The sequence below is a fragment of the Apis laboriosa genome, unplaced genomic scaffold (assembly GCF_014066325.1).
Source record: "Apis laboriosa isolate Shangri-la unplaced genomic scaffold, ASM1406632v1 scaffold25_cov139, whole genome shotgun sequence".
Taxonomy (NCBI): Eukaryota; Metazoa; Arthropoda; class Insecta; order Hymenoptera; family Apidae; genus Apis; species Apis laboriosa.
In genome coordinates, this window is record NW_025222552.1 from 1624679 (window position 1) to 1638206 (window position 13528).

The 13528-nt window shown below is 19.9% G+C and overlaps 1 protein-coding gene across 8 annotated transcripts in view; it reads left to right on the forward strand.

The window, feature by feature from the left end:
• Nucleotides 1-13528, forward strand: part of LOC122713646 (voltage-dependent T-type calcium channel subunit alpha-1G) — a 193084-nt gene that overhangs the window by 45896 nt on the left and 133660 nt on the right. For all 8 annotated transcript variants that reach the window (XM_043934289.1, XM_043934288.1, XM_043934290.1 and 5 more), the window contains 2 exons: nt 8510-8621; nt 12019-12152. In XM_043934289.1, coding sequence (XP_043790224.1) covers nt 8510-8621; nt 12019-12152 — 246 coding nt within the window. The remainder of the gene's footprint in view (nt 1-8509; nt 8622-12018; nt 12153-13528) is intronic.

Consider the following 13528-nt stretch of genomic DNA (forward strand, 5'->3'; position numbering starts at 1 on the left):
AGCTGATTATTTAGTTGATAAAAGATTATTAAACAACGAAGATAATTGTAATTTGCCGGATTTCATGATAATTACGGGTTCGATGTCCAGTGGTTGAATTATCGAAGAATTTGTGTTTGAAAGATGCTGTTTGAGGATAATAATATTATGATATTGACGGTATTGGACAGTATGCATTGTGAATTTAAGTTCTAATTGGTTGGTCATTGTATAGAATCCAGGATTATAAGTTTTTGTTATCAAATCTTAAACTAGAAAATTCATTTGAAATGATATTCTTTGATTACACTTTCTAATTAATATTCTAATTAAATCATATCATAATAACTTTATATTTCCTTTTGCTCAATAATTTGCTAGTAAAATTCTATTTATAAAATCTATTGAATAAAAAACACATTTATATAATTAGACTGTTCATATGGAGGATTAAAAATCATAATGGCATATAATGAAAATTATTTTAAGAAATTATAACTCAAATCTATTCCATTGCAATTGCACCATTTAACTCATTGATATTTTTACAATTATTAAGAAAATCTATTCCTATGGATGTTTTGTGCATTTCTAAATTTCCTTTTAGCATATTTCTAGCAAATTTCAATTATCTGCACAATATTTGTTCGAATTTATTATTATAATTTTGAATTTATCATTATGATTAACAGCTAAGTGAACATAATTTGAGTAGAATATATCTTCAATTTTCAAATATTTCTTTCATTCATCACCTAATTTAATTTAATCTAACTAATCTAATCAAAATTCGAAGTTTCTGCATAATATATTCATTTTCATATTGAATATATAAGGATATATAAGGACATTTCATTATGAAATCTATCACTTTGTATAAAATGAAATAAAGCCTTTAATGAATTAATTTTTTTATTTATTTTGTATCAAAGATAATATACATTTCTATATTATTTATTAATTATAATTATATTATATTGTAAAAAAATATAAATGAAATAAATAATTGAAATTCAATTAGATTTTTGATAATAAGACACTATGTAAGATTTTGTTCATATTAGCGAAGTTTTACTGTATATTAAAACATTCCAGATGGGTATTTTCTTTTATGGCGGTTGACGTATACAGTCACGTATTTTTCAACAAATGTGGAAGATGAAAAAGAATTTTCCATATATTCAATTTCTTTTGTATAAACATTACTGTACAACTATTATTTTTATTATTACGTTTTCGTTAAATTTTTCATTTTGTTTTTTGTATCAAAAATCAATATTTGAAATTTTCCTTTCGATTTTCGAATTAATAGAAATTTATATATTATTTATATTTATTTATTTATTTATCAATCAACTTAAGACACATGTTGTTAAAAGAGACACAAAGAAGCAGTTTTTTAAACTGCTAAAATTATGTCTTAATTGGTCTTAATATCTTAATAACCTTAATGATCTTAATTGGAATTAAAAATCTTTGTATTCACAAAAATATTTTTAAATTACATTTTTTAGTTTCTGAAACTCGTAAAACTTAAAATATTAGTAAATTTTACGATTATTACATTGTTTTCAACAAATATACAAAACAAATATAATATATTGAATGTATATATCTATATTCATATATGAAAAATATATTTCGTAAATTTTTTTCTGATTATTCGAATTGAGTTTCATTCAATAATTTCTCTTTTTTTTATATTTAATGATATTGATTTCTTTTATTATGATACATAATTTAAAATGTTACAAGATTATCTCAGATGTATCACGAAAAGATTTTCTATAATACTATAATTTGAAAATCTTTATAAAATTATAATCTTTCTGTTCTACGTACACAAATCGAAATATAAATTTACATTAATTCGAAAAGGTATTTTTTAATTACAGATTAATTGTTGATATTAACTAAATCAAAATATTAATTTTTCCTTAATATTTTTAAATTTATGAATATTTTTTGCTCTTTTTTAAATCAATAATAAACCATAAAAATATATAATCATTTCAAATAAATATTTTTATTCTAAAATGTATCACTAATTCGAAAAAATTATGAAATACTCTCGCAGAACACAAAATAACAATTAGATTATTATCACTATCAGAAATGTTTGCATGTGAAGAAGGTCATCAGTCTTGTAGCTAGCTATATAATAACATAGTGTCAGTAATCTGTTAACCCATCGTGTCGGAACGACGAAATTGCGTGCAACATAGATTCATGTGCTTTTCTCCTCTGTAATACGAAATTCGCCGTTTTTATTGCTCTATAAAATTTCGTTTCGTGTTATTTACCGCGACAATCTTGATACATACTTTCTACGATTTCCAATCCTCTTCTCTCATAATAAAAATATGTAAATTTTTTTATTGACAAAAGCATGCTCGATAACATTGTTCATTAACAATAAATGGAATGTATATACGGTAATAACACTTTGAATAAGATTATAATAATAATAAAAATGCTTATACGAAAGTATTTTTTATCTGATATTGAATCGCAATAGTTTTTTCGCAGTCTATCAAGTTATATCCAGGTTATAAATGAAAAATGAAAAGCGTTATAAAAAGAAAGTGTTAATTAATTTTCTTGAATTAGTTGTAACTTTAAAAATGTTTATTAAATGAAATTATAATAGTAAACAAAATTAAATAAAAATAATTTTATTTATATATAAAAAAAGTAATATATATATATAAAAGATATTATTTATGTATAGAAAAGATAAAATCTTAGAATTTTGAAATTATTTTATATTGCAATTTTGATTAATGTACAAGTTATTTTTTGATAAATTTTTTATATATTTAAATTTGTATTCAATATATTTTAATTTTTTATTTCAGTGATAAGTAATAATATTCATTATTGATTATAATTTTTATTTTCTCTATTAATTATAATGTTACGATGATATTTTTAAACTTATTATAAATTATACATTTTGACTAATGAAATTGTTAAACTAAGATTATTATTTTTTATAAATCTAAAAATAAATAAATATAATAAAATAAATATAATAATTTTTGCTTTTTTAAATAAAATTAATCGAAAAATATTAAAAAACTTTAAAAATACTCACAATCGAAATTTTTTAAAAAATACAAATAATAATAGATATCGATATATTACGTTTATTACTTTCGGTAAGATGAAATTTGGAAATCATGATAATTCAATATAAAATTAACATAACGTTATGCGTTAATGTGTCATCATTTAAGATGGAACACATATTATTTGAAAAAAAATAGGAAATGGATTAATAGACTTACATTTGGCAAATATAGATTTGAATAGAATATGAATTTAATCCTGATAATTCAATATGAAATTGACATAATACGCGTAAACAATATATCACAATTTCCATAAAAGATAAAATTTATATTAATAATTGAAGAAAAATAAGAAATTAATTAATAAGATTAAGAGACTTATAATATCGATGGAAGAGTTTAGAAAATTATTAAAATTAACCATTATGTTGAAAAATTAACTGTTTTGTTATATTAAAATATATTTAAAGCAGATACCATCAGTAATGTCTTGATAAATAGAGATAATAATGAATAAGAATTTGAATATTGATATATTTTAATGATTTGTGCTATATGAAGAGTGCAAAAATATTGGTAACTGAATCGATTTATTTAATAATATTTAATAATAATAATATTTAATAATCTAGAAATAAAATCTAGAAATATATTAATAAAAAATATATGATTCATAAGTAAATTTTTTATTTAATTTCAAAAAAAAATTGAATATAAAAGATTAAAGTTATTATTATTATTATAATATTATTACATGTTTTATTATATTTTCTAGAAATATTTTTTAGAAATAGATCCAAATTTGATTTCTAAATTTACGAAATTTGAACTTGAGAGATTTTTTAATACATTGTGAGATTTAAATTTTCTTCTTTTCTTAAAATTTTTTGTTTATCAAGAACTAAAAACTGAATAAAAATTTTTGATTTCTACAATTCTTTAAATTTAATTTCATTCAACATAATCATATATAATGTAATAAATAATTATTACAGTTAATTAACAATAATCATTCGTTTAATTTGTTAAAAATTAAATTTTCAAGTTTTACTTTTTTACTTTTTTTTTATTATAAATTATTATAATTAAGAATATATTAAAATTAATTTTTATTAGTTATTATTAACCTAAATACGAGCTTAATTAAATTATTATTGATTTAATTAAAAAGAAAGTTTCGAATCGCAAAAATAGCAAAAAGTTTCGAGGTTTGAAAATTCGAAACTTGTTGAGTCTTGAAGAGTTTCGAGGTTTCAGAGTTTCGATTATCTTATTCTTAATATTTTTATTCCGTCTATTGTTTCGATAATTCTGATAAAAGATCTTCGTTCAGTTCAGGACACTCGATTAACATCACAATCTAGACAGCTATATAATATATAAAGCGTCCTACAAAATTAGAATCTTTGGAGATAAAAAATGATTGGATATAAAAAAAATATTGTATATCAAAATTAAATAATATTCAACGAAGCATAATAGTTTAAAGTATTTTAGAAATCAAGATTTTTATTTTAGATAGAATAAAAATTTTATAAAAAGAAGAAAATTTAAACCTCAAAATATATCGAATTCGAATTTCATGAAATCGAATTTCCAGAAATCAAATTTCGATCTATTTTTAAAAAATATTTCTAGAAAATATAATAAGACATAGATATAATTTTATGTATATATAATAATATAGTAATACAGTAATATAATTATATTATATGATATTATATGGTAATTATTATATAATATAATTTTATACATTGATGTATATATTTATATATATTTTCTTGTTAGAAGATATCCAATAACGGATTCCATTAGAAACATAAAAAATTATAAAAAGAAATAAGAAACATGTTAAGTAATGTTAAAATAGAATAATAATAGGTAATGTTAGAATAGTATAGTATTTAATATTATTTAAATTATAATAGCAGATTGTTCGAATATTTGTTATAGGATAAGCAATAATATCTGCAGGATCTCAAATAATTTAACAATTTTTTAACTGTAATATATTTTTTCATAAATATTAAAAGATTGCATCGATTGGTCCTCAATCAAAATTATATGATTTTACTTAAAAAAAAGTGCAATTGTATTTTCCAAACGAATTAACATAAAATTATTTCTAGTTATATCCAGATTAAATTTCATTGAATATTATTTAATTTTGATTTATTATATTTTGAAAGCTCTCTATATATAATTTAGTAGAACTCCCATTCTAGAATTATCTATAATAGAAAGAGTGTAATTCGCGTAACCGTGGCCGTATCGAAATGTTTTTGTGAATGAAGGAAAAAGATTCGCGGTTTTGTCGATTATACAGTGAAATATTATTTATTTGATCTGAGAGAGTGATTCAAGTCACGCATCAAGAGTGTTTAGGTAATAGTCACTTGGCAACGTGATCGATTTGTAAGATTAAAGTTATGCCTTGTCTTATCGATCGATCATTTTGTGACGGTACGATGCGATGGCGAAATGCCGGAACACTAGATAAATTAGCGCGACAAAGATGATAATAGCAATTTCGAATGGTTTTAAGAGTGTGAAGTATTCGATAGATTAGATCACTATTGGTTTCTTCTCTCTCTTATTGGTGGCGAAGAAGGAATTATTGAGGAGAAATAAAAATGGAACGATCGGTTTTTTGGTCCATTGTATCAATTGAACATAACGGCAAGGGAAAATTGAGAATAATGTTGTTTCATAATACGTGTGTTCGTTCAATTATTTTATAATCGAATTACCGGGGAAGAACGAGCTGTTCATTTAGACTTGTTACCAAAGTGCTATAAATCGAATTAACGATCCTCTTGTTTCTCTTTCACTCTTGAAATTTTAGTTTTAATCGATTGGGATCGATTATTGTGATATAATTTCATTTAATATATTATAAAATATTAGAGACCATATATTATAATTTATATTATATATAAATATATATTTAAAATTTATACATATGAAATTATATATATATATATTATGTATATATAATGTATTAATTAATTTTTTATATATATTATTTATTATATATTTTATTTATATTATTTTTTATTCATAATTTTATTTATAATTATTTTTATTTATTATTTTTTTATTAATATTTATTGTAATATATTATATTTTTTTTATATTGTTTAGAATTTAATATTTTTAATATTGTTTAATATTACTATTAAATATATAAAAATATTGTGATTATAATCCTATCAAATATATATTACAAATTATATAATATGTATATCAAATATGTATATATATATTATATATCATAATAAACATATTATAAATATTCTAAATAACATTCTAAATAAAAATACAAATATATGTATAAAAATTATCAATTTTGATTAATTTCATTCCAATAACAGAAGTAATAAGATTATATTCCATGAATTAAATCGAAATTTTTGAACTATGAAAATGTCGGTCTTAACCTGCAAAACTGTTTTTCTTTGTTCGTCCATTGAAGATGACTAAAAGTTCTATGAATAATGTGTTTCTCCTGAAGATTGACGCATGAATATTTTTGGTATATTTTACTCGAGAGAAGTTTTCAAAATTCGGGATTGTACTTTAGAGGATTACTTTTCCAATGCGATTATATCTTTGATAAAAAATGTGGGAAACAAAAAGATATAAAATATTATTACAATACTTCTTTCTATTTCATAAAAATTTTATTTTTATTTTTATTTGAAGTTAAATTTATTAAAACATATATATATTATTATATTTAATGTTTCATATTATTATATTATATATTTATTATATAATATATTTTATATTAAAATTATTATATTTAATTTTTATTATGAAAAATTAACGTTTGGAATATCTATAATAGTTAACAATATATCTAATAATATAATCTATACTTAAGAAATTAATAGAATGTTAGTTTGATAAATAGGATTTAAATAAACATCATTATTTATAATATTAAACAATAAAATTAAATTAAAATTAAAAAATTAAATAAAGTTAAATCTTTTTGCTCTTTTAAGATATGTTTATTAATATTGCAACAATCTAATTTTTTTTTTAATTTTTCTAAATTTTTTAAAAAAAAACTTAAAAATTTTTATGATTTAAAATTTAATATTAAATAATAACTTAATTGATAATTTTGTGATTAAATTTAATTTTTGTTTCCATTTATAACAATTAATATAAATGAAATTTCTCATTTAAGGAATCGTTGAATGCAATTAATATTATAACGAGAATGAAACTTCTAATTAAATAACGATATCTATAGAAATAATTGATAAGAACTTTGTCTCATAATTACTAGCTAGACATAATATTCCAATAGCTAATTATTTAATTATTTAAATGATAGAAAATTTTGATAAAATCGTGCAGTTGCGCTTTAGAGTAATAATTTCATTCTTGAGAGACGAATATTTATTAATGATTCAACAATGTTATTATAATAAAAAATGAAACAAAATTTGTTTAATAATATAATATTTGAACAATATTAAAAAATTGTTATATTGTTAATATTATCACGGAGAAAAATTGTTTAATTATTAATTATTATTACTAATATAAATTAAATTATTGATGCAATTATTAAATTTTTCTCACTTGTTTTCCATAATTAAATAATTAAATATACTTATTTTTTGTAAAAGTAATTTTAATTCAACTGAATCATAATTTAATTAAGATTTTAATTCAAAAAAGATATTTATATTTATATTTTTTTTATTATAAAATAGAAAATTACAGATTTTTATAAATTTATAAATCATTAGAAATTAATTTGCTTAATTTTTGATCAAAAAAATAATTTTATTTTCTCACTTTAATTCATTATCAAAAATTCTTGTATTATATTTTTTACTATTGGAAAATATTAACAATAAATAAATACATTTTTCATGCATTTCTCATCATAATGAATTAAAATAATTTTAATGATATATAATTTTTTTTCTTTAGATTAAAAATATGAAAATCTATTTGAAAATAAAACTATCACGAATTTTTTAAAAAGTATCCTCTAAAGTACAATTAAGTATATTATATTTATCGTGAATTGATGAGAAGAATGACTATCAAAAGTATCATTCAAATGACTGAGAGAATATCTAGAATTTTTTAGATAGCTTTCAAATAGAAATTAATGTAACTAATAATAATGATTATCGAATAGTTAGTTTTCTTAATTCGAAACAATTTCATATTTTGAAAATTATAGTTAATTAAATTGACGAAGAAATGAATATAAATAGCTTGAAATTACAGAGAGACAACAATCAAAGAAATAGCAAGAAATAGATATAAATAGATAGAAAATCTATTTCTAATAAATATGATTCTGAAAATTCTATTTGAAAGTAAATCTCAGATATAAACTTTTTTCAACTAATATACTTAACAGTTAACTTAATCTAATATTGAAACACAGCAAAACCATTTTCCTTAACATATAGCATCACGTGGTTCGAAAGAGTGAGCATGATGGTAATTCTTTTAAACTGCATTACATTGGGGATGTACCAGCCATGTGTCGACGACCAGTGTGTTACAAATCGTTGTAAAATATTACAAGTACGTATATTACAAGCATATATTTATTTATTTCTATATATTAATTTTAATTATAATTATATATAATATATTAAATATTTAGCGATCAAAACAAATGTTAAATAAAATATTAATTGAGACCTATTTATTAAATTATAAATAATTTAACTTTGTATTAGAATGAGACAGAATGCGACAATAATGAAACTGAGACAGACTGATTTCAATATGCGTTTCGTTTCGTTTAATGCATATAATAAATTAATAAAGAAGCTTCAATTGATTTTTATATACCAACTTTTGTTTTGATCTTTAAAATTGTTCAAAAATATCTTATAAATATATTAACATGTATACAGAACATTTCATTTCATTTTGAAAGATAAGAAATATACAAAGTATATTTGCGTGTTCATGTTTTTCTTATCTTTTATCATACAATAAGTTTTACAAAATTTAAAAATAGTTAAACCAATAATTTTTAACCATATATGAGTTAATATTTTTTTTATAATGAATATCGAATTATATTGAATTATTGAATCATTGTATTAAAAAATATTTAATTCCATTTAAAAAAAAAACAAAGTTGTTGCAACTTTGTATATTAAAAAGAATTAATAAAAATACCATAATATGCATTTCTTTATATCATTTAATTTTCATCTGAAATATTTTTCGTTATAAATAATAATATTAACAATCAATGTATCAAAATCAAATGAGATACTCTGTATATTTACTGTTTTTCAAACTATTCATAATATGTTCGAATTTATTTTGTTTAAATTCAAGTCTACTCGAAAATTCTCGAGCCTAGTAGATCAACATTAAACCTGTATGAGATATGGTGAATCATCAATGAAGAATTTTATGAAAAATTGGTCAGGATTTATGGAAATGATACTATGTTGAAACCACGTGTTTTTCACGGCAGAATAGTTTCGAGAGGAATGTCAATCTGTCGAAAATGTTGGCTCTTCCATAATTCGGCTTGCCATTTCTCTGAAAGAATTTTTAAATTTAAAATCGATCACAATGCTCTACCGTATCTATATTCGCATAATTTTTCACTTTATAAATCTCTCTTTTTTTTTTATTTCCTCGAATAAAAGGAGCTATGGAAGGAATGCACATTCAATAAGTTTTTTAAAATTTGAACTATACAATAGATGTTATATGATAGATAATAAAAAGTAAAGTAGTAGAAATATTGCGAATAATGGATTTATCGTTGTAATACAGTCAAATTTTTTATAGATTTTTCATGAATTCAATTAATAAGTTATGTTATCAAAATGTTTATAATAATAATAACTATAATATAATAATAATTTAATTCGATTTTATGGAACATTGTGAATATGTAAATCATAATTATATATGGAACAATTTTTTTATTAATAAAATTTTATTTCATGATGAATCAATTTTTAAACTTTTAATATTTCGTTTTTATAATTTTATATGAGATAGAACAAAATTTTAAATTATAAAATATTATGATTTTAATGTTCTATTATTCTATTATATAAAATATTTCTATAAAATATCAAAAAATATATTGCTCTATACTCATTATATTTTATATACTTATATACTTTATATATACATAAATTTTTATTAAAATCAGATTTTTCAAAATAAGTGAATTTCCTTGTAAGATATATTTTACTTTCTATCTTTATTATCATTGCTTATTGTTTTATTTGTTTTCTTGAATATATTTTTTTAATTTAATTAATTATAAATTTATTAATATTCTAATATTAATATTTACAAAATAAGTACAATGAGCAAATAAAGTATTCAGTTATTGCTGTAAACAAAAATTAAATCATTATTAAATTAAATTCTAATAACATTGAAAAATATATAAAATGAATGAAAATATTTTCAAAGTCATTCACAATAATAAATTTATTGATCAGATTTTAACAATTTAAATATAATTATTAGATATTACACCACAATAAAATTTTTTTGTATCTTTTTTTACCCTATTTATATCCTATATTTACAATTGTACAATTTTTAAAATAAAATTTTTATTCAAATTATTTTCATATTTGAAGTCATATTGTTACATTTCATTGTTACAGCAATTTGTAAAATATTTATTATATTTTATTCTTTTTTATTACTATACATATTTATTGTTAATTACGAATGTATTGAAATAAAAATGAATGTGAAACGCAATAGATAAGTCTTGGCTTTTATATACTCATTTTCATTTTTCATGATATTTGAATTTAACGAAGAAAAAAAACTCAATTACAATCCCGTGCGTCACGATTTATAGGTTTCTGCGTTTTAAATTGCGAATCATGATATTTTCTTCCTTTTTCATTGTTTTTATGTCATCACGCACGGCCGAGTGCATTGAATAATTCTAATTAGTGATACGACTTAATTACTAACCCATGTAAAATATACATATATATATAATTTGCCAAGTTATTATTAATCTGTTTTTCGCTTTAGATTTGGTTTGATATCTGTGTATTTTCTATTGTTATTATTTTTTACATATTTATATGTGATGTTAATGAAAGTTTTGTATATCTTATTCATAAAAAAATGTTTTCTTGTTTTTTATATAAATATAGATGATATTCATATTGTTTCGATTTTGTTATTGATATTTGTAATATGTATTTGTTTTGAGAATTAGTAATTATTTCAGAAAGCATATGAAATAAAGAATATTTAGAAATATTTTATTTATGAAATATTTTATTTTCGAATAATTGATATTTTACACAATCTTTTTTTGCATATTTAATAGTATTAGTTTTTTTTTAAATATTTTTTTATTATATAGAAATTTTTAAAAATATGAAAATTTATACTTACTGAATAAATGTTAAATACTGAAAGAAAAATATTAAACAAATATTTAATATAAATTAATAATTTGTTAAAAAATTTTCAAAGATAGAATTGCATCGTATTAAGATAAATTTAAAAAAATTTAAATTTTTTGTCTTCACTTTTATTTAAAAGTATAAAAGAAGAGAAAAACGAAAAAAGTTTCAGCTTTACGAGAGAGAGAGAGAGAGAGAGAGAGAGAGAGAGAGAGAGAGAGAGAGAGAGAGAGAAGAAAAGAGGCAAAAGAAAAAGGAAGAAAAAAGAGAATCGGAAGAAAGTTTTCTCTTTTCCTTTCAAAGCTCCATAAAAAAATATATAGATACCAGTTGTGGCGTCAGGATTGATTAATTTTGATTGCATTGTTTGTCCTGCTTTTCACGTTCGGTTTTACACGTCGAGCAGAAAGGGGTGGCAAACACGATTGAGCTGCAGTTGGTAGTTCGACAGTTAATGAAGGACGCTGTTCCAGTGTCCTTGATCAATTACGTCTGTATGATCAGGTTAAACGTTCCCATCTAATTGGTCTCCTTGCTCCGGCTTACAGATGTTCGATGACATCATTTTCGCTTTTTTCTCCCTGGAGATGACAATCAAAATGGTCGCGATGGGCATTTACGGAAAAGGGACATATCTCGCGGATTCCTGGAATAGATTGGACTTCTTTATAGTGATTGCTGGGTAAGTGCTTGTTAATTATCTCTTATTTAGGAATTTGTCACGTATATATATATTTTGCAATGTATATAAAGTTATTGATGAAAGTTAAGAAACAAAATTAATCGTTAGCAAATTTCTTTATATATATATTCTTTTAATTTGATCTTTATACAAATATATTCGAAAAAAAGATTATATATATTGATATGGACTGTTATATCCTATTATTTTTAATTCTAATTTATGTTAATAATATGTTAGAAATATAAATTTACTTATTTATTTATTAAAAATGATTAGTTTTATTAGTAAATGTATATAAATTTTTTTAACGTTTTCAATGAATTTTTGAGACTTTATTAGATATTGTGCAATAAATAGAATTCTTGTTAAAATTTGTTTATATTATATAGAATAAGTTATTTAACTCTGAACTTACTTGTAAATTATTTATAAACATATAAACATTTGTATTGTAAAACATAAAAATATGTTTCAAAGAAAAGTTTTTTTTGATATTAAAGATGGTGTGCAATAATTAGTTTTTTTTATATTTCGCTTTTTGGAAGAATGAATAAAGGAATGAAGTTTATTTTATTTTTTGAATATAATCTATAATATGAATATATGATTCTAAATGCTAAAAAATTTAATTATATTAATTATATTATATTATATTAATTATATTTATTATATATATTATATATTAATTATATTATATTAATTATATTAATAATTATAAAAATTTAAATAATTTTCTAAATATTAAAAAAATTTTTGTTTGAAACATTTTTTTATACAATAAATAGTTTAAGAATAAATTTAGTTAGCATAGTGAAATGACTCATTTTTTATTACATTATTCAATTGATGTTGATCGATTCTATTAATTAAACGAAATTTGAATGTAAAATTTGCAACTGTTAATTATAAAATTTGCGATTATTAATTTCATTATAAGGCTTGCATTTCTTTCAATATTAGGTGAATATTAGTCTAAAAAAAAATTACATAATTAAATAAATAATAAAAAATAATGCTAATAAACAGAGTTGTTTTCTATATATTATATTTTATATAAGAAATAATATATGTATAAGAAAGTTATAATTATTTAAATTGATTTTAATAATTAATTTAATATATAATTTAATAAATTAATATAATATATAATTTAATACTATTACGATTATGGATGGATATAAATATTTAAAGAAAAAATATGAAATATTTAAATATTATTTTTATGAATGTTATTTTTAATTCAATATATATTTTTCATGAGTTTTTCTTTTTATGGATAACATTCAATTCATAATTATAAATTTTTAATAATTAAAATATTTTTAAAATTAAAATGTTATAGGTTGTTAATAATAATATAGGATAAAATTTTT